General features: G+C 51.2%; 1 protein-coding gene across 1 annotated transcript in view; it reads left to right on the forward strand.

The window, feature by feature from the left end:
* The first annotated feature begins 5744 nt into the window (after window positions 1-5744).
* cfap251 (cilia and flagella associated protein 251) overlaps window positions 5745-22797 on the forward strand; it is a 276809-nt gene continuing 259756 nt past the window's right edge. The window contains exons 1-2 of the mRNA XM_072495300.1: window positions 5745-6026; window positions 21005-21538. Of these exons, the coding sequence (XP_072351401.1) occupies window positions 21014-21538 (525 nt within the window). The 5' untranslated portion in view covers window positions 5745-6026; window positions 21005-21013. The remainder of the gene's footprint in view (window positions 6027-21004; window positions 21539-22797) is intronic.

Below are 22797 nucleotides of genomic sequence, written 5' to 3' on the forward strand. Positions count from 1 at the left end.
CCTGTCGCCCATCGGGGTACTCCACATAGGCGTATTGCGGGTTGGCGTGAAGGAGATGCACCCGTTCCACCAACGGATCCGACTTGTGCGCCCACACATGTTTCCGGAGCAGAATGGGTCCCGGAGCTGCTAGCCAGGTCGGAAGTGGCGTTCCAGAGGAGGACTTCCTAGGAAAGAAGAGGAGGCGCTCGTGAGGCGTTTGATTCGTGGTGGTGCACAGCTGGGACCGGATAGAGTGAAGGGCATCCGGGAGGACTTCCTGCCAGCGGGAAATTGGGAGGCTCCTAGACCGGAGGGCCAGCAGGACGGCCCTCCAGACCATTCCATTCTCCCTTTCTACCTGCCCGTTCCCCCGGGGGTTGTAACTGGTCGTCCTGCTCGAGGCTATGCCCCTGCTGAGCAGGAATTGACGCAGTTAGTCACTCATAAAGGAGGACCCCCTGTCGCTATGGGTATAGTCGGGGAAACCGAACAGTGTAAAAATGGTACTGAGGGCTTTAATGACCGTGGACGCTGTCATGTCGGGGCAGGGGATGGCGAAAGGGAAACGGGAGTATTCGTCAACGACGTTCAGGAAGTACGCGTTGCGATCGGTGGAGGGGAGGGGGCCTTTGAAATCCAAACTGGGGCGTTCAAAGGGTCGAGAGGCCTTAACCAGGTGCGCTCTATCTGGCCTGAAAAAGTGCGGTTTGCACTCAGCGCAGATCTGGCAGTTTCTGGTGACTGTTCGGACGTCCTCGACGGAGTAAGGGAGGTTGCAGGCCTTAAGGAAGTGTTAGAAACGAGTGACCCCCGGGTGGCAGAGGTCCTCGTGGAGGGCTTGTAGATGGTCCACTTGTACATTGGCACATGTGCCGCGAGATAGGGCATCGGATGGCTCGTTCAGCTTTCCGGGACGATACAAGATCTCATAATTGAAGGTGGAGAGTTCGATCCTCCACCGCAAGATCTTGTCGTTCTTGATCTTGCCCAGCTGTGCATTATCGAACATGAAGGCAATGACCGTTGGTCAGTGAGGAGAGTGAATCTCCTACCGGCCAGGTAATGCCTCCAGTGTTGCACAGCTTCCACTATTGCTTGTGCCTCCTTTTCCACTGAGGAGTGGCGGATTTCTGAAGCGTGGAGGGAGAAGAAGGCCACGGGTCTGCCTGCTTGGTTGAGGGTGGCCGCCAGAGCTACATCCGATGCGTCGCTCTCGACCTGGAAGGGGAGGGACTCGTCGATGGCGCGCATCGTGGCCTTTGCGATATCCGTTTTGATGCGGCTAAAGGCCTGGCATGCCTCTGTCTTCAGGGGAAAAGTAGTGGACTGGATTAGTGCACGGGCCTTGTCTGCGTACTGGGGGACCCACTGGGCGTAATAAGAAAAGAAGCCCAGGCAACGTTTCAGGGCTTTGGCACTGTGGGGGAGAGGGAACTCCATGAGGGGGCGCATGCGTTCAGGGTCGGGGCCTATCACTCCATTACGCACTACGTAGCCCAGGATGGCTAGACGATCGGTGCGGAACACGCATTTTTCTTTGTTGTGAGGTTCAGGGCGTGAGCAGTCTGGAGGAATTTGTGGAGGTTGGCGTCGTGGTCCTGCTGGTCGTGGCCGCAGATGGTGACGTTGTTGAGATACGGGAACGTGGCCCGTAAACCGTGCTGGTCAACCATTCGGTCCATCTCTCGTTGGAAGACCGAGACTCCGTTCGTGACGCCGAATGGAACCCTTAAAAAGTGGTATAACCGCCCGTCTGCTTCGAAGGCAGTATAGTTGCGGTCACCGGGACGGATGGGGAGCTGCTGGTAGGCGGACTTGAGGTCCACGATGGAAAAGACCTTGTACTGTGCAATCCGATTGACCATGTCGGATATGCGGGGGAGAGGGTACACATCTAGCTGAGTGTACCTGTTGATGGTCTGACTATAGTCGATGACCATCCTCTGTTTCTCCCCGGTCTTAACAACTACCACCTGGGCTCTCCAGGGACTGTTGCTAGCCTGGATGATGCCTTCCTTCAGCAGCCTCTGGACTTCGGACCGGATAAATGCTCGGTCCTGGGCGCTGTACCGTCTGCTCCTTGTGGCGACGGGTTTGCAATCCGGTGTGAGGTTCGCAAACAAGGAAGGCGGTTCAACCTTGAGGGTCGCAAGGCTGCAGTCAGTGGGGGTATAGGGACGCCAAATTTAAATGTTAAACTCTGGAGGTTGCATTGGAAGTCCAACCCTAGGAGTGTGGGCGCACAGAGATGGGGGAGGACATACAGCCGGTACAGCCGGTAATTTCGGAACTCCCTCCCCTGCACCGTTAGGTTAGCGATGCAGAACCTGGTGATCTGAACGGAGTAGGATCCCGCCGCCAGGAACATTTTCTGGGTGCTTGGCCGAATTACGAGGGAACAGCGCCTTACCATGTCCGGATGAATGAAGCTCTCCGTGCTCCCAGAGTCGATAAGACACGGCGTCTCGTAGCCATTCACTAGGACTGTAGTGGTTGCAGTCTGGAGCGTCCGGGGTCGCGACTGGTCGAGGGTCGTCGAAGCCAGACGTGGTTGTTGAAGTTGAGCATCGTAATCAGGCAATATGTGGCCGTCTGTGTCGGGGTCCTTCAGCCAAGATGGCGGCGTCCACGGATCGAGCGCGGTCGGGGATGGACAAAATGGCGGCGCCCATCTCTCCCTCGTGGCGTCCGGGGTCCAAAATGGCGGCGTCCGTTGGTCACACATGGATCGCTGGGGGGGCTGGGTCTGTGGTCCCGTTTCTTCCCCGGAGATAGCGGCGACCCCGCGGGACTTGCACACCGTCGCGTAGTGGCCTTTCTTCCCGCAGCTTTTGCAGGTAGCCACGCGGGCCGGGCATCACTGCAGAGGATGTTTCGGCTGGCCGCAAAAATAGCAGCCCCCCAGTTGGTCTGGTGTTTTGGCCGCGCAGGTTTGCGGGGGTGGGGGGGGGGGTGTCGGAGAGTCGACCGCAGCGGGGGTCTCGGAGCCCAAGGGGCTGTAGTGCGGTCGGGGGCGTAGGCGCGGGTGTTACGCGAGGCCACATCGAGGGATGCCGCCAGGGCCCGAGCTTCTGTAAGTCCCAGAGATTCTTTCTCCAGAAGCCTCTGGCGGATCTGGGAAGAGGCCAAACCTGCCACATACGCATCGCGGACCAGGAGCTCTGTGTGTTCACTCGCTGTTACCGCCGGGCAGTTGCAGTTTCGACCCAGGATCTGCAGGGCGTTATAAAACCCATCCAGCGATTCCCCCGGAAATTGCCGTCGTGTGGCGAGCTGGTAGCGAGCAAAAACCTGGTTGGCAGGCCGGATGTAGATATCCTTCAGCGCGGCGATGGCACCGGTGAAACCGTCCTCGTCCTCGATAAGGGAGTAGACGTCAGGACTCACCCTGGAATAGAGGACCTGCATCTTTTGTTCGTCAGTCGGTGTGCCGGGGGCCGTTCGGAGGTAGCCCTCAAAGCATGCCATCCAGTGTTTGAAGATAGAGGCCGAGTTAGCTGCTTGGGGTGCGATGCGCAGGCACTCCGGGGTGATTCGGAGCTCCATGTTCCCACGTCGTTTTCTTCAATTTAAATTCTGCTTAATAAATTGTAGCACCGTCAATATGACGCGAGGCAGGTTGAGGTAATGTCAATTGAAGGTTTTATTAAGCAGAACATTATCCCCAGCAGCGTGGTTACAGAATGCAACTGCTGAGGGAAATGGAGGGAAAAACTGGGTTCTTATACCGGCATTTCTGGGTGGAGCCCAGTAGGTGGCAGATCCTATCAGGACCTGGCATCCCTCCACCAATAGCCTGTCGACACGTGGTGTACCGTATTACCCCTAATACATACCACCACAACCGTGTCCTGCAGGTTGGTAGCCCCGTTTTCCAGCAGTCGCTGCCTGACGTAATTAGAGCAGACCACAGCCACATAGGTGTCCCGGATCTGCAGCTTCATGTGCTCCTCAGCCGTCATGTCTTGATAATTACAGTTTCTGGCGAGTAGGGTCAGGTTTTCCAGATACTCGTCCAGAGATTCTCCTGCACGCTGCCGGCGGGTAGTGAGCAGATGCCGCGCGAACACCTCGTTTATAGGCTTGATGAAGCGTTTCTTCAGAATCGCGACTGCTGCCTCGTATGTGGCTGCCTTTTCGATCAAAACTGAAATTCGATGGCTCACCCGTGCGTGGAGGAGGTGCAGCTTGCGAGCTTCGGGGATAGGCGCTTCGGAAGAGCCGAGGTAGGCCTCGAAGCAGTGGAGCCAGTGAGAGAAGATCCCCTTGGCTTCTAGGGCACGGGCGTCTAAGTCGAGTTTTTCTGGCTTCAGAGCGGCGTCCATAGTGACATTGTTTGTGTAATAAATTGATATACCATCAATTCACAGCGAGACCATATGAACAAGTGAACAAAGGCTTTATTACACAAAGAACTAGCCTGCCAGTGACTTCTGTACAAATGAGCGCCACCCACTGGGCGCAGGACTATATACTGTCCCGGGGGGGGCAGAGCCAGAGGCGGAGCCCACTGGGGTTCCAGCTCAATCCTTAACGGTTAAAGGTTACACAGGCACCACATCTCCTGGTGAATACATTTCACCACTGCTTCACTCTCAACTTCACAGGGTAGAGCACTCCAAACCTCACTCCGCTGCTGTACAATGCTGCCTTCACCTGTCCAAAGGCCGCCTGAAACTTATGAAAGCAGATTATGACTGCCCTTGGTGACTTATTTGCTTTAGGCTTCGCCCCGAGTGACCGATGTGCCCTGTCCAACCCTTAGCAGGAGGGCTCTTCCCCTTCCCCCATCATGTCCGCCAACATCTTTGCAAAGTACTCGGTCGGCCTCGGGCCCGCCAACCCCTCAGGCAGGCCCACGATTCTCAGATTTTGTCACCTTGACCTGCTCCCCAGGTCCTCCACCTTAGCTCTGAGCCTTTTGTTGGCCTCCGGCACCTCCGCAGCTCCTCACCCTTCGAGGTGAACCAGTCGATGTGTTGCGACAATGCCTCCTCCACTCCCTTCAACGTCTCTCCTTGCTCCCACACCTCAACCGATGTCTTCATCACCGCCCCTTTTACCAGGGGAATCGTCTCCCCCACCCACTCTTTCATCGCTGTCATCATTTCCCTCCGCAGCGCCTCCATATGTTTGGCAAACAGCCTCTCAAACCCCCCCCCCCACATCACCTCAGTCAGAGTTTCCACCGTGAGGGCCCCACCAGATGACCCAGCCCCCGCCATCTTTCTTCCTGCAGGACTCAATCGACGGCGGACTTTCCCTCGTCCCCTTCTTTCCAGCACCTTTCTTCTGGGTCTTCGGCATTTCACACCTTTCTTATAACTTCCCACTCCAACGCATTCGTAAACTACCCCTGAAACCGGGCAGAAATGTCCAAAAACTAGAGACTCTCGCAGAAGCCACCGGCCATGCGGCCGCCACCGGAAGTCCACAATCTCCGATTAATTTAAGCACGATCTGCGCTTCAATTATTTATTTATGACAATATTGGAAAATGGTCCATTTTAGTCGTTATGTTGCTTGGTCAAATTCATTCTAATTCATCAAATAAGCTTTTAGTGTGCCGATGCAGTGGGTATCGGGGGTATCCTTTGCATCCCCTGTTAAAACAATCAAATTCCTAGTTTATACTCGTTCTCCTTCTCCAAATAACAAATAGCATTTTCATGAAAACAATGTTATTTGAATACAATTGACTGCAACGTTTCATTACAACGTCCGCTCCGATTTGGACAGGCGGGAGGTCATCAAGTACGGAACATTTTACTTCCATTAATTATTTTCCGATTGTTTTGTGAATCTTTCATCGCAATTGACATTTTAATAAGCATGAACAAGGGAATGTGTGTAAAGTGGCCGCGGAATGTCACCAGCAATGAGATGACACATTGATCGCGGTGCAATCAGCGACGTGGAAATCGTGAGATCAGCGTCCATGGCAACGAGTTCTTTGTAATCTGAACCCTAGCAACAGCAGTGGACAGACAAGTGGGCTGAGGCCTGATGGCAGAAGCTGCACCTTCAAGCACAGAACCCATCAGGTAAGTGGTGCTTATTCTAAAACGGGAGGGTTTTGCGGTATTATTGTCCAACTGAATTATTCTCTGTCTTACTGACTGCCAGGATCAATCCCAGTCAGCAACCAGACCCAGGCTTAGCAGAGTGGCCCTTTCAATCTCAGATAAGGAAATCAAGCCCAAACGTCTAGTATGTACAGGATTAGGTGCTGCTTACTGTTGGAGTAAGTAACATTGCATCTTTGAGGTTTGAATCCCACCACAGCAGCTAGCGGAATTTAAATTCACTTAATGAACGGGGTAGCACAGTGGTTAGCACTGGTGCTTCACACTCCAGGGTCCCAGGTTCGATTCCCGGCTTGGGTCACTGTCTGTGCGGAGTCTGCACGTTCTCCCCGTGTCTCCGTGGGTTTCCTCCGGGTGCTCCGGTTTCCTCCCACAGTCCAAAGGTGTGCAGGTTAGGTGGATTGGCTATGCTAAATTGCCCTTAGTGTCCAAAAAAGGTTGGTGGGGTTACGGGGATAGGGTGGAGGTGTGGGGATAGGGTGGAGGCATAGGCTTACGTAGGGTGTAGGGTGCTCTTTCCAAGGGCTGGTGCAGACTCGATGGGCCGAATGGCCTCCTTCTGCACTATAAATTCTATGATTCTATGAACCACTACTAAAAAGATAGACTCAGCAATAGTGACCACGCAACAGTTGTCAATTGTCATTCACTCATGATGGACCATCAATTCACATGAGCCGAGCTGTAGAAGAGAACAGTGGTTTTAATAAGCTAAGAAATATGCCAGCCTGCTGCTGCTCCCGCACTGAGAGCTGGCCACAGGTCTGCCAATTATATATCTCCCCCGAGGGGCGGAGCCACAGGCGGAGCCAATAGAAGCATCAACACAACAACAGTAAGTAACAGTGAATAAGAACAACAGTGAACATATATACAGTGGTGGATAACAGTAGGACGAATAACAAATAACGGTAAATATATATATAGTAGCAATACGTGGTTCACCACATTCACCCCCAGTTTGAAAAAAAGTCCAGCGGTGGTGAAGTGGACTCACAGGTTGAGTCTGACGGGAGCCTTGATCTTACGCCGTGATCGCCTCAGCCCCGGCTGCGGTGTGGGCATGGGTGTCGGGACCTTCGACTCCGGGAGTGTGTCATCTGCAGCGTCATCGCGATGTGTTGACGGAGAGGGAGACGGTGTAGGGGCGGGGGCGGTGGTAACGGCCCCAGGGAGGGCTGCCGGTGCCAAGTCCCGCCACATTCGAGTGATGGTGATAGGCGGTGTAGGGGTGGGCGCGTTGGTGATGGTTGCTGGGGAACCTGCGGGTGCCAAATCCCGGAGGGAGACTGTGTCCTGCCATCCGTCGTGGTGTGCCACGTATGCATACTGAGGGTTTGCATGGAGGAGCTGAACCCTCTCGACCAGGGGGTCGGACTTATGGCTCCTCACATGCTTCCTGAGGACAGGTCCTGGTGTTGTCAGCCAGGACGGAAGCGAGACCCTGGAGATGGACTTCCTGGGGAAGACAAACAAACGTTCGTGAGGGGTCTCGTTAGTGGCGGTGCAGAGAAGCGACTGGATGGAGCGGAGCGCATCGGGAAGCACCTCCTGGCTGCGGGAGACTGGGAGACTTCTAGGCCGTAGGGCAAGAAGGACGGCCTTCCAGACCGTTGCATTATCCCTCTCCACCTGCCCGTTTCCCCGGGGGTTGTAGCTGGTTGTCCTGCTTGAGGCGATGCCCTTACTAAGCAGGAACTGACGCAGCTGATCGCTCATAAAAGAGGAGCCCCGATCACTGTGGATGAGGTGGGGAAACCGAACAAGGTGAAGATGCTGTGTAGGGCCTTGATGACAGTGGCCGAGGCCATGGGATGGCAAAGGGAAAACGGGAGTACTCGTCAACGATGTTGAGGAAGTACACGTTACGGTCAGTGGAGGGGAGGGGCCCTTTGAAATCGACGCTGAGGCGTTCAAAGGGGCTGGAGGCCTTTACCAGGTGAGCCCTGTCCGGCTGATAGAAGTGCGGCTTGCACTCCGCACAGACTTCACAGTCCCTGGTCATGGTCCTTACCTCCTCAGTGGAGTAGGGCAGGTTGCGGGCCATGATGAAATGGAGAAGCCAGGTGACCCCGGATGACAGAGGTCATTGTTGATGGCCCGGTGGGTCTTCTTGCGCGCTGGCGCATGTACAGCGGGACAGGGCATCTGGGGGCTCATTGAGCTTCCCAGGACGATACAAGACATCGTAGTTATAGGTGGAGAGTTCGATCCTCCACCTCAAGATCTTGTCATTCTTGATCTTGCCCCGCTGTGTGTTATTGAACATGAAGGCAAACGACCATTGGTCAGTGAGGAGAGTGAATCTCCTGCCGGCCAGATAATGCCTCCAATGTCACACAGTTTCCACAATGGCTCGAGCTTTCTTCTCGACAGAGGTGTGTCGAATCTCAGAGGCATGGAGCGTATGGGAAAAGAAAGCCACGGGCCTTCCTGCCTGGTTGAGAGTAGTGGCCAGGGCAAAGCCCGATGCATCGCTCTCCACCTGGAACGGAATGGACTCGTCCACAGCGTGCATCATGGCCTTGGCAATGTCTGTCATGATGCGGTCGAAGGCCAGGCGGGCCTCAGCCGTCAGGGGAAAAATGGTGGATTTGATAAGTGGGCGGGCCTTGTCCGCATAATTGGGGACTCGCTGGGAATAGTAGGAAAAGAACCCCAGGCATCTCTTCAGGTCCTTAGGGCAGTGGGGGAGGGGAAGTTGCAGGAGGGGGCGTCGTTTTCCACGACATAGCCAAGGATGGCTAGTCGGGTTGTGCGGAAAATGCATTTCTCCTTGTTATAGGTCAAATTAAGGAGTTGGGCGGTGTGGAGGAATTTCCTAAGGTTAACGTCGTGGTCCTGCTGATCATGGCCGCAGATGGTGACATTATCCAAATACGGGAACGTGGCCCGCAGCCCGTACTGGTCAACCATTCGGTCCATCGTTCGTTGGAAGACCGAGACCCCATTGGTGACGCCGAAGGGAACCCTGTGGAAGCGGTAGAGGCGGCCGTCTGCCTCGAAGGCAGTGTAGTGGCGGTCCTCCGGCCGGTTAGGGAGCTGGTGGTAGGCGGACTCCAAATCTACCGTGGAGAAGACTCAATACTGCGCAATCTGGTTGACCATGTCAGATATGCGGGGAAGAGGGTACGCATCAAGTTGCGTGTACCGGTTGATCGTCTGACTGTAGTCGACGACCATCCGGTTCTTCTCCCCGGTCCTGATGACCACCACTTGGGCTCTCCAGGGGTTGTTACTGGCCTCAATGATCCCTTCCCGCAAGAGTCGCTGGATCTCCGACCTGATAAAGGCCTTGTCCTGAGCACTGTATCGTATGCTCCTGGTGGCGAGGGCTTACAGTCAGGGGTGAGGTTCGCAAAGAGCGAGGGAGGGGCAACCTTAAGGGTCGCGAGGCTACAGACGGTGAGAGGGGGCAGGGGTCCACCGAACTTCAAGGTCAGGCTTCGGAGGTTACACTGGAAATCCAGTCCTAATAAGAGGGGAGCGCAGAGGTGGGGGAGGACGTAAAGTTTAAAGTTGGCGTACTCGACACCCTGTATCACAAGGTTTGCGACACAGTACCCCCGGATCTGCACAGAATGTGATCCGGAAGCAAAGGAGATTGTTTGGGACAAGGGGAAAATCTGGATGGAGCTGCACCTTACCGTATCCGGATAGACGAAGCTATCCATGCTCCCGGAGTCGAAGACACAAGACGTCTCATGCCCATTGACCTGGGCGGCCATCATAGAGTTCTTGAGGTGATGGGGCCAGGACTGGTCGAGTGTAACAGAGCCGAGCTGCGGATGACTGGTCCGGTTGGCGGTAGCGGGGTGGTCCCAAAATGGCGGCCTCCATGAGTCGCACGTGACGGGCGTCGTCGAAGATGGCGGCCAAGATGGCGGCCCCAACGGGTCGCATGTGGCGGGCGGAGTTAAAGATGGCGGACAAATTGGCGGCCCCCTGCAGACTGCACGAGGTGGGTGACGCATCAGAAGGGGGCGGTACCGGCAGGCATGATGCCACACTGCAGAATCTGTGAGCTTCAGGTTGGGCCTGGCAGGCTTTCGATTTGGGAACTTTAGGTCGGGCCAGGCAGACTTTGGCAAAATGCCCCTTCTTACCGCACTCGTTGCAGGTCGCGTCCCGAGCTGGACAACGCTGCCTGGGGTGCTGGCCCTGGCCGCAGAAGTAGCAGAACGGCCGCCCGGAGTTGGCGGGCAGCCGCGCGGCACAGGCATGGGACACGCCCGGGTCGGGTGACGGCCGCATCTCCCACGTCCACGAGGATGCCGCGTGGTCAGGTGTGAAGGCATCCAAACTCTGGAATGCTACCTCTAACGAGGTAGATAGCTGTACCGTGTCCTTGAGGTCAAAGGTACCCCTTTCGAGCAGTCGTTGCCGGATATAACTGGACCGGACCCGGCCACATAGGTGTCTCGGATCATGAGTTCCGTGTGTTGCACTGCCATAACTGCCTGGCAGTTACAATTCCTGGCGAGTACCCTCAGATCATGCAGGTATTCTGCCAGCCATTCACCAGGGCGCTGACGCTGCGTGGTAAGAAGATGTCGAGCGAACACCTCATTCACCGGCCTCACGAACTGTCCTTTCAACAGTGCAACCACCTCTTCGTACGAGGCCGCGTCTGTGATTAATAGGAATTTTTTGTGCCTCACCCGAGCGTTGAGGAGACTCAGCTTGTGCACCCCGGAGACGTCGTCGGTCGAGGAGTCGAGGTAGGCCTCAAAACAACTTAGCCAATGCTCAAAGATTGCAGTGGCTTCAGCTGCCTGCGGGTCGAGTTCAAGTCGGTCAGGCTTAAGAGCGGCGTCCATTGTGATATCTTAGCTTATTAAATTGATGGACCATCAATTCACACGAGTCGAGTTGTAGAAGAGAACAGTGGTTTTAATAAGCTGAGAAGTATGCCAGCCTGCTGCTGCTCCCGCACTGAGAGCTGGCCACAGGTCTGCCAATTATATACCTCCCCCGAGGGGCGGAGCCACAGGCAGAGCCAACAGAAGCATCAACACAACAACAGTAAGTAACAGTGAATAAGAACAACAGTGAACATATATACAGTGGTGGATAACAGTAGGACGAATAACGGTAAATATATATATGGTAGCAATACGTGGTTCACCACAGCTCATACACAACTGACCCACAGCAATATGGTTGACTGTTAAATGGTCTAGCAGGTCACCCACTTGTAGAGAAAAAGAATGAAACCGATGTAACGCTTGGCATTGACTTAAACGCTGGAAATGACAATGACAAACCCATCCCTGTTGACCTTGCACAGCCCTCCTTACTAATATCTGGGGGCTGGTGCCAAAATTAGGAAAGCACTGCCCGACATAATCATACTTTACAGAAAATGTGCCAGACGCCATCAAATCTGGGTATGTCCCGTCCAGGACAAATACACCAGAGTTGGTTGCACAGTGATATACAGTCGGGAGGGAGATGCCCAGGGCGTTCTCAACATCAACAATGGGCGGCACTGTGGCATAGTGGTTAGCACTGCTGCCTCGCAGTGGCAGGGACTCGGGTTCAATTCCGGTTTTGAGTGACCATCTGTGTGGAGTTTGTGTGGTGAATGTATTACTGCTATCATTTACCATTGTATTGCATTACATTGTATTGTATTATGTTGATGCCCTTGTGGGCTCCGCCAATGGCTCCGTCCCCTCGGGGGATGTATATAGATCTGCAGCCTGTAGGCAGCACTCAGTACAGAGCATCGCAGGCAGGCACAGATCTAGCTGATTAAAACCACTGTTCACTTCAACTCTTCGTCTCATATGAATTGATGGTCGCATCAGTTTGCACATTCTCGCTGCGTCTGCGTGGGTTTCCTCCGGGTGCTCCGGCTTTCTCCCACAGTCCAAAGATGTGCAGGTTAGGTGAATTGGCCATGCTAAATTGCCCCTTAGTGTCCAAAAGTTGCCTAAATTGCCTAAAGGTTAGGTGGAGTTGCAGGGATGGGCCGTGTCAGTGGGCCTAGATGCTCTTTCAGAGGGTCAATACAGACACAATGGGCCAAATGACCTCCTCCTGCACTTTAGGGATTCTATGATCTACTCTAGATCCCATGAAGTCTCATGGCATCATGGGCATGGAAACCTCCCTCAGCTGAAGCATCAGTATTCCTCCATCTTGAGCACTACTTGGATGAAGCACTGAGGGCACAGGATAATGTATGCTGGGTGGGGGACTTCAGTGTGCATCACCAACAGTAGCTTCGCAATCTAAAATAATAGGTATTATTAGTAATAACAGTATACCAATATTGGTATTTTTTTTTGTATATTGGCATTCTGACGATTGAGCTCAGGTGTGGTATTTTGCTTAGTTTCATTCCAAGCTGGGAAATAATAATGAGTGACAGTCAGGAAGTGGTATTATGGTGACTCGTGTAAAATGTATAGCCTGTGTTTATCCTCCACATGAGTCTCTTCCCAATGCAAATTTTCATATAACCCCATCAGCATAACTATCTATACCTTTCTCCCAAACATGTTCACCTAGCCTTCTCCTCGAATGCAATTCTACTGTTAAAGCAAAAATGTAACACTAGTATTTCTGAACCAGAGGCTGGTATAGCACAGGGCTCAATAGCTGGCTTTCAAAGCAGACAAATGCAGGCCAGCAGCACGGTTCAATTCCCGTACCAGCCTCCCCGAACAGGCGCCGGAATGTGGCAACTAGGGACTTTTCACAGTAACTTCATTTGAAGCCTACTTGTGACAATAAGCAATTTTCATTTCATTTCTCCACTTGTGTGTGATGTGAATGAAAATATTGGTGCTGAGTGCAGGACACATTGGGAGTGGGAGTGCTGCATGTTTTCTGAACTCAGCCGAGCGCATTCTTTGAACTCGGTAGTGTGCGCTCTATTTGTTTTCTACGCACCAGTGTTAGTTCTGTGAGCTTTTGGAACCTGTTTGACAATGACTGGATCAAATTACTCATTCCAACCAATCTGTTTGGTTCCCTTGGAGAGCACACCTATCCGAAATCTAGTCCAACCCATTTGTGGCATGAATAAACACTGCCCATCTATTAGTTATTAGTGATGCACAAATCCTTTGGCACTAATCTGTGGTAGAAACACAGAGGGGAATTGCAATATTGGTGAAAGTGTGGATTTAGGTGTGAGCAGGTCTTAAATTCAATGAAAATGACAGGGTACATGGAAATTGGCTCTAAGACACCAGCTTTTGGGTTTAACTAGGGCACTTTCGGCTACCTCTGGAGAGGCTGACTGAATTGAATGTGTAAATAAGAATATTCGTACACAGTTTAAACTGGCATTTATATTTAACAGTGTTAAGATCCCCCTACAGTGACAGAGCTTGTATAGCATCCGCTTCCCCTCCTACAAATATAATGTTTAGTGACAACTCGAGAATACAAAAAAATCAGCAATATTCTAAAAAAGTCACAAAGATCAGTAATATACTAAAAGAATTTACAAGACACCAAACAAAAAAACAAAACCACCAGCTCTCAAGCCACCACCCTCCCACTGGCCCCAACGGTAGCCCCCCATCAATGGAAAAGACACCCAAACGAGCAGCAAAGACCACCGGAAAAGGACACATCGGTGGAGGGCACGTGTGAGAGAGAGAGAGAGAGAAAACACCCCCTCCCCTGAGGAGACAGTTCAACCCAAAACAGTTCCTTCAAAACAAACCACCAGCTGCAAAGCCAGCATATGGCCACCTCTCCCCACCCCTCCTTAATGGTAGCCCCACATTGGTGGAAAGGCACCAAAATTAGCAACACAGACCCCTGGAAAAGGACACGCCAACGCCTTGCCCTAATGGTAGCCCCATAGTGATGGAGAGGTACCCAAATGAGCAGCGCAGACCCTGGAAAAGGACGCACTGACACGGGGCATGGAGGGACAGAGAACTCTCTTTACAAAAAGAAACAAGACAGAATGTAGAGCCACCGCAAGAAACCCGACAAGCAGTTAAGTACAAGGCAAAGCCGCCAGCACTCAAGCCAGCGCATGCTCCCCCACTCTACCCTGGCTCCAGCAGAAGCCCCACGTCGGTGAACAGGCGTTTGCAAGCTGCACTGTCCACCGGAAAAGGACAGACAGCACACAGTTGAGGAGAGAGAGAGAGAAAACACCCCTCCCCCTCACTATCATCAGGAAGGACCCCTCAACCCCCAGTGCACAGAAGCAGGAGGGCCGCAACTGGCGAGCACCCAGCCACTAAGCCCAAAATAACAATACACATCAAAAATACAATAATACCCATACAATCCTCCAACAATAAAACAAAACCAACATCACGACAAGCAGTACACATAGTCAATTGGGATACAGTTCCAGTATCCGGTTCCAGACACCATCCAGTCCAAAACTGCAAAAGCAAGTCCGTTCTCTTCCACTTTCAGCCTGGCAGCAGGCCAACCAAAATCCGCGTGCTCCACTCCCAGCCGATAAGCAGAAAGGCAGCCAGTAACAAGCATGAGTCCCAGGCATGGCAACTGCAGGCAAGCACGCTTCCCTCTCTCCCCCTCCCCTACAAACAACTGGCAGCAGCAACAGTCCCATCTTAGAATCATAGAATTTACAGTGCAGAAGGAGGCCATTCGACCCATCGAGTCAGCACCGGCCCTTGGAAAGCGCACCCCAATTACGCCCACACCCCCACCCTATCCCCATAATCCAGTAACCCCACCTAACCTTTTGTGGACACTAAGGGCAATTTAACATTGCCAATCCACCTAACCTGCACATCTTTGGACTGTGGGAGGAAATCGGAGGAAACCCACGCAGGCACAGGGAGAACGTGCAGACTCCGCACAGACAGTGACCCAAGCCAGGAATCGAACCTAGGACCCTACAGCTGTGAAGCAACAGTTCTAACCACTGTGATTGATTGTGCATGACTTTTAACGAGCTCCATGAATTGCATTTTGTTTTTTCTGTCATTTAATCAGTCATGCTTTCAAACCTACCACAGCCATTTGCTCTTGTTCTTTCCTACCATATCACAATGTTCCTAGTCTCCATACGTGCTTAAACCCTGTTACATTTCTAATTTCTTTCAGTTCTGATGTAAGATCATCGACCTGAAACATTGGCTAATGTAGGTGGCAGGCTGGGTAGGATGACAGGGTGGCGAGGATGGGTGAGGTTGGATCAGGGGGAGTCAGAGGGTCAGGCTGAGTCAGAGGAGGGTTGGGGTGGTAGGACCATCAGGGGCAGCACGGTAGCATTGTGGATAGCACAATTGCTTCACAGCTCCAGGATCCCAGGTTCGATTCTGGCTTGGGTCACTGTCTGTGCAGAGTCTGCACATCCTCCCCGTGTGTGCGGTAGAGGTTTCGACTTTCGATGGGCAATTCCCTTGCATCCAGAACCCTTCGAAAAGGTCTCAAACTTTGAGTTAGAGTTGGAGAGTTCTGACTCACGTATAGTTACCCAGGAAATATTTAGACAGAAAAACACATGTCTAACTGCTGAGTAACTAACTAGTAACTACTCCCCATTGACCTCTGAACTCCCTCGCCACCCCGACCCGACCTCACCACATTAGTCACCCTGCCATTATGACCAGCCACCTACCACCACACTGACCCTGGCACCTACTACTCACTATCCTGTCACCTAACACCCTCCTATTTACCACCTTCACCCAACCCATCTTGGCAACCCCCAGCTTGTACCCTACCGATTTACCCTACGATTTAACAAAATACCATATCTAATGTAATAAAATGGGGGGGTGGTTTGGAACCCCGATAGTCCTGCAACACGAGGAAGGGCTCCGAGAACAGGTTTGCACGTCATTTCTGAATTGGCCCCATTTGAAAGTCTGGATCTTAAATGTGGAGCTCCATCTCAGCATAAAAGAAGTGGCGTGGCAATCCGACAGAGATGGACAATTCTTGGAAGAGTTGGTCTATAACTTTGTTTCTTTCTCCAAAAATCTTTAATAAAGATTATTTTTTTAAAATACTCAATGCTCAGAGCTGCTTTCTTCCACAGGCAGACAGCTTCATCGTCGCTGGATTAAAATCCCTCCCTAACAACTCTGATAATTTTATTTTTTTTAATCATCTTTATTGTCACAAGTAGGCTTACATTAACACTGCAATGAAGTTACTGTGAAAAGCCCCTAGTCGCCTCACTCCAGCACCTGTTCGGGTACACGGAGGGAGAATTCAGAATGTCTAAATTACCTAACAGCACGTCTTTCGGGACTTGTGGAAGGAAACCGGAGCACCCGGAGGAAACCCATGCAGACAGGGAGAACGTGCAGACTCCACACAGAATGTGACCCAAGCCGGGAATCGAACCTGGGACCCTGGCGCTGTGAAGCAACAGTGCTAACCACTGTGTGGGTATTCCTACACCACATGGACTGCAGCAATTCAAGAAGGCAGCTCACTACCACCTTCTCATGGGCAATTAGTAATGGGAAATAAATACTGACCTAGTCATAGATCCCCAAATTCCATGAACAAATAAAGATTTGTTAGAGCAGCACGGTGGCTCAGTGGTTAACATTGCTGCCTCACGGCGCTGAGGACCCGGATTCGAATCTTCTCGTGTTTGCTTGGGTTTTACCCCCACAACCCAAAGATGTGCAGGTTAGGTGGATTGGCCACGCTAAATTGCCCCTTAATTGGAAAAAATAATAATTAAAATAGTTTTTTTTAAAAATTCTCCTTCATATTTTCTCCCAAATTTACACCCAACAATAAACAATAATCAGTAACGAATGTAATGTCAATCCCCATATCAATAACAACGATCCCATCCTCCCACCAAACCCTAGATATTGGCCCGCATGTTAACATAAACAAATGACAAAAAGGAATCAGGAATCACCCATAGTCACCATTAACACATACAGTCCCCCTCCCCCCAACCCTCAGCCCTGAACCCCACTAATGTTCAACCCCAGCTGGTCCGACACCCCGAATATGGCCTCCCGAGGGCCCGGGTCCAGTTTCACGTGCACCACTTTAGAGATTACCCTAAACACCTCCTTCCAGTAATCCTCCAGCTTTGGACAGGACCAAAACATATGAACGTGGTTTGCGGGGCCCCCCCCGCAACGTTCACACACATCTTCTACCCCCTCAAAGAGCCGGCTCATCCTTGCCCTTGTAAGGTGCGCTCTGTACACCACCTTCAGCTGTATCAGCCCCAACCTCGCGCACGAGGTGGAGGCGTTCACCCTCCGGAGCACCTCACACCAGAACCAGGGGCTGCAGGGGCTGTTTAGCACAGGGCTAAATCGCTGGCTTTGAAAGCAGACCAAGGCAGGCAAGCAGCACGGTTCAATTCCCGTAACAGCCTCCCCGAACAGGCGTCGGAATGTGGCGACTAGGGGCTTTTCACAGTAACTTCATTGAAGCCTACTTGTGACAATACGCGATTTCCATTCAATATCCATTTCCAACCCCTCCTCCATACCCTCTCCCAACTCTTCCTCCCACTTTGCCTTGATGGAAAAAATAATAATAATTGGGTACTCTAAATTTATTTTTAAAAAAGGATTTATTGAGAGTACTTATGATGAGAGACTATTTTGTGTTAATTAAAAATATTGGGTGAATTTAAACCAATTTTTTTCTTTTATTTGACCATGGGATGTGGGCATCGTTGGCTGGACCAGCATTTATTGCCCTGTCCTGAGGGCATTTAAGAGTCAACCACATTGCTATGGATCTGGAGTCACATGTAAGCCAAACCGTGTAAGGTTGACAGATTTCCTTCCCTAAAGGACATTAATGAACCAGGTGGGTTTTTACGACAATCGGTCATCATTAGACTTTTAATTCCAGATTTTTATTGATTTAAAATTTCACCATCTGCCATGGCGGGATTCGAACTCGGGACCCCAGAACATTACCCTGGGTGTCTGGATTACTAGTCCAGCGACAATACCACTATGCCACAGCCTCCCCTAATGACAGGAGTCTCACCAACGGCTCCGAGAGATGGTGAGAGCCAACATCTTTGGGAAAGGCCCGCCATATTAAGTACCAGTCAGGCTAGTGGCAGGCCTTCCTTAGGATCAAGTACACGGAGAGGAAGTTCCTCTGCACCATGGCCAATCAAAGTCCAGCAGTTCCTCTTTGCCGTCGGCACCACTGGGGAAACTGGCAATAATGCACCTACCTGAGCGAGGGATCCTGGCCACAGGTGAGTGAGTGCAGGTTGGGGGGTCATGAGGAGAGATCACTAGTTACGGTGGGAAGAAATTAAATGAAATGAAAATCGCTTATTGTCACAAGTCGGCTTTAATGAAGTTACTGTGAAAAGCCCCTAGTAACCACATTCCAACGCCTGTTTGGGGAGGCCGGTATGGGAATTGAACCCGTGCTGTTGGTCTTGTTCTGCATCACAGCCACAGCCTTCTGGCAATAAGGCCAGAAGGGTGTTGGTTAGCAGGTCCTCTCCTTCTGAATACTAGGTCCCTTGATCAGGGGCTGAGCCTGATCATGACGTATCCCTCCAGGAGTGCCTGCCTGCCACAGGTTGAATACTAGTGGTGAAGGGATGAGGCCCTTAAATGGGTGTTACCGGGCTTCAATTGGCATTGGGGTGGGAAGGCCATCTACCGGCTTCCGCTGTGGAGAGACAGCAGAATTCAATTTTTCATTATTCTTTTTTGGAATGTGAGCATCACTGACAAGATCAGCAGTATTTTGTCCACCCTCATTGCTCCTGAAAACTGCCTTCTTGAACCGCTACAGATCACCTAATGTTCCAGGCTTTTGACCCAGCGACAATGAGGGAATGGCATTATAGTTCTAAGTAATGTTGGTGTGTGGCTTAGAAGGGAACTTTCAGGTGATGGTGTGCCCATGTGTCTGTTGCCCACAAGTGACTGTTCATGAACCAGGTGTACAGACAGAGGCTGAGATGGTTGCATCAAGTGGTGCCTCCTAGAAGAAAGCCTGCTCCTGGTTGGACCTGGTGGCTATGCATTACCAGTGCTGTGAAGGTGGCCGCTTTCATAGAATCTCTGCGGCAGAGATGGAAGCCATTCTGCCCATTGAGTATGCACCGACCCTCCGAAAGAGCACTCTACCCAGACCCACTCCCCCACCCTATCCCCATAACCCTGCCCATTGATCATGGCCAACCCACTTAACGTGCACATCTTTGGATTATGGGAGGAAATGGAGTACCCAAAGGAAACACACGCAGGCACAGGGAGAATGTGCAAACTCCACTCAAACAATCACCCAAGGCCAGAATTGAAAGCGGGTCCCTTGCGCTGTGAGGCAGCAGTGCTAACCACTGTGCCACCATGCCGCCCTCAATCTATCGCCTCCAAATCCTTCCGGATGCTTTCAGAAAGATATCCTGGATTCCCAGTTGACTTTATTTAAATGCAGGTCACTACTGGATTGTTTCTCATTGCTGGCAATTATGTAAACTTTGTCTGTGATGACACTAGTCAGAATGAGCAGCCATTCAATTTTGTGTTTTGGGCTGGCTCCCACAGGTGCATTCATCAATTTCTTTTTAAATTTAGAATACCCATTGCTTTTTTTCCCAAATTAGGGGCGATTTAGCATAGCACCTACCCAGCGCATCTTTGGGTTGTGGGGGGCAGACACGGGGAGAATGTGTTAACTCCACACGGATAGTGACCCGGGACCGGAATCGAACCCGGATCCTTGGCGCTGTGAGGCAGCAGTGCTAAGCACTGCACTACCATGCTGCCACCAGGTGCATTCATCAATGACTGCTGTTATAATCTTGGACCAGGCCCCCAGGTGTTTGGAACGATTCAGTTAGCGACAAGTAACATTTTGTTTCATAATAATATAATAATAATCACTTATTGTTACAAGTAGGCTTCAATGAAGTTACTGTGAAAAGCCCCGAGTCGCCACATTCCGGCGCCTGTTCGGGGAGGCCGGTACGGGAATTGAACCCGCGCTGCTGGCATTGTCCTGAATTACAAGCCAGCTATTTAGCCCTCTGTGCTAAACCAGCCCCAAAGTAGACAACTTTGAGATCCAAGATACTTGCTAAGAGAATAAAGCCACACAAAATAAACTTTACTATGCAAGGTCAGAAAGATAAAACAATTTACAATATCTATCTTATGTTAGTCATAAATGTTAGAATATGAGGTACAGATAAATTAACAGGCAAACAGTGACCTAACACCCACAACTTACATTAAATAGCAAAAAATAAAATAACCAGAAGAGACAGGTTTAAAGCAAAGACAGAGATGACATGAAGAAAAACAATTTATGTTGCAACTTCTTATGATCTGGATTGGACTGTTTTGCAGAGGGTGGTTGTTATAACCCCCACAGAAGTTAAGGAATAAGGACAATCCGATTTCCCCGTAACCTTCATGGAATATGAACTTCCCCGGTAATGGGACCCCTCACGAGTATAAAAACCCTGACCTGGGTGCCGGTCCGGGAGGGAGACCCTTTGGGGAGAGGAATATTTGATTGTATTGCTAATAAACCTTGCTCATTGTTTTCTACCTACTGTTTCATGCATGCTGATTTGGCGGATTCAACAGTGGTAGAAGCAAGTTTACTAATTTTGAAATGGGGAATTAGATAACAAGTTGGAGAGAAATTTGCAGGGCCATGGGGAAAGTACAGTGATTTGGAACTAATTGTAACGCTCTGTTAAAGAGCTGGCACAAGCATGATGGACCAAATTGCCCTCCTATGTGCGTATCATTCTATGATTCACACTGCCTGCTTCAGATCCCACACCTAGGACCTCCTAATTGTCCCAGCCTGCAACAGTCTGACACAGAAATCCCATGCATTTCTTCTATAATGTTTATTTATTTCATTTTCTATCACTCTACTTCCTCATTCTATGTCATGCTCACTGATTTTTAATGGCACAACTAAAGTTGATGATTTGTCATTTGGGGAACTGTTGACTAATTTGTGACATTTCTTTTATTTAGTTATTAAACATGGCTGAAAGTGAACAGAATCTGACTGAAGATGTCCCGGGTGGAGATGCAGAGGTACTGCCTGAGGATCCTCAAGAACTACTGAAGAATGTTGATCAGGAGGAAGAGATGCAGCCAGATCGATCACCTCCAGGTGAAATTCAGTTTACCTCTGGCCCTGAAAATGCTCCAGAGAACGACAGTATTTCAGCACCTGAAGACACAGAAGAACTGACTTCTAATAATCTGATCATAAATGAAAGCACAGTAAATGAGGCCAGTCAAGGTGATGAACTACAGGATGGAGGTCTCGAATCAATGAGTGATGCAGGGCAATCATTACTTTCATCAGCTGATGGTGAGACTCATCCAGTTCAAGGAAAGATGCACGTTAATGATATTGGAGAACAGTTGAAAAATGAAGAACAAATAGATCAGGTGCAAGCAAATGTTTCAGCACCAATCCCAGCTGGTACTCGGCTCGCGACTGCCCCTATAAGTTGTTCAGAAATAGACAGCGTCTCAATTTCTTGGAACAGAGGAAAGGTAGATACTGATGATAATATTACAATTTATTTACTTTTTAATTTTGTTTAGTTTCCTTTTAGTGTGATGTACCATCAATGACTACGAGACGAATGGTGAACTATTGAGGCTTTATTGTGCTAGATGTTAAGCCTCCTGCAGCTGGAACCAAGAATGGGGGCAGTGCAGAAGAGCGTACACTTTTATACAGAGCCTGCTCGGTGGAGCCAGTAGGCCAGGATTTACTGTAATGACTGGAGTACAATAGCAGTACCGTAATACATGTAGTGTATGATCAGTGGTGTTTACCACATTCACCCCCTGTTTAAAAAAGGAGTCCAGCGGGGGTGAAGCGAAGTTACAGGTCGAGTCTGTCGGGGGCTTTGACCCTCCGCCGCGATCGCCTCAGTCCCAGCTGTGGTGTGGGCGCCGATGTGGGTACCTGCGACTCCGAGAGCGGGTTGTCCTCTCCTTCTTCACCCAGTAGTGGATCCAGTGGGGAGACGGGGGCTGCCGGGATGGGGGTGATGGTGATAGTCGTTGGTGGGGGGGTGAACGGCGCAGGGGCGGGGTGGCAACCGGAGGGGGAGGGACGGTACCAGGTTGGGGGCGGTGGTGATGGTAGATGGGGAACCAGCGGGTGCCAGGTCCCGGAGGGAGACTGTGTCCTGTCGCCCGTAATGGTGCGCCACGTAGGTGTACTGTGGGTTTGCATGGAGGAGGAGGACTTTTTCGACGAGAGGGTCTGATTTATGGCTCCTCGATTGCTTCCAGAGGAGGATAGGCCCAGGAACTGTCAGCCAGGTTGGGAGCGAGACCCGGAGGTGGACTTCCTAGGGAAGGCAAACACACTTTCGTGAGGGGTCTCATTGGTAGCAGTGCACAAGAGCAACCGGATAGAGTGGAGCGCATCGGGGAGGACCTCCTGCCAGCGGGAGACTGGGAGACTCTTAGACCGAAGGGCCAGCAGGATGGCCTTCCAGACCGTCGCGTTCTCCCTCTCCACCTGTCCGTTTCCCCGGGGGTTGTACCTGGTCGTCCTGCTCGAGGCGATGCCTTTGCTGAGCAGGAACTGACGCAGCTCATCGCTCATGAAGGAGGATCCCCGATCACTATGGATGTAGGTGGGGAAACCGAACAAAGTGAAGATACTGTGTAGGGCCTTGATGACAGTGGTAGAAATCATGTCAGGGCATGGGCTGGCGAAAGGGAAATGGGAGTACTCATCAATGATATTGAGAAAGAACACGTTGCGGTCAGTGGAGGGGAGGTGCCGTTTG

This window comes from Scyliorhinus torazame, chromosome 1 (genome assembly GCF_047496885.1).
Source record: "Scyliorhinus torazame isolate Kashiwa2021f chromosome 1, sScyTor2.1, whole genome shotgun sequence".
Lineage (NCBI taxonomy): Eukaryota > Metazoa > Chordata > Chondrichthyes > Carcharhiniformes > Scyliorhinidae > Scyliorhinus > Scyliorhinus torazame.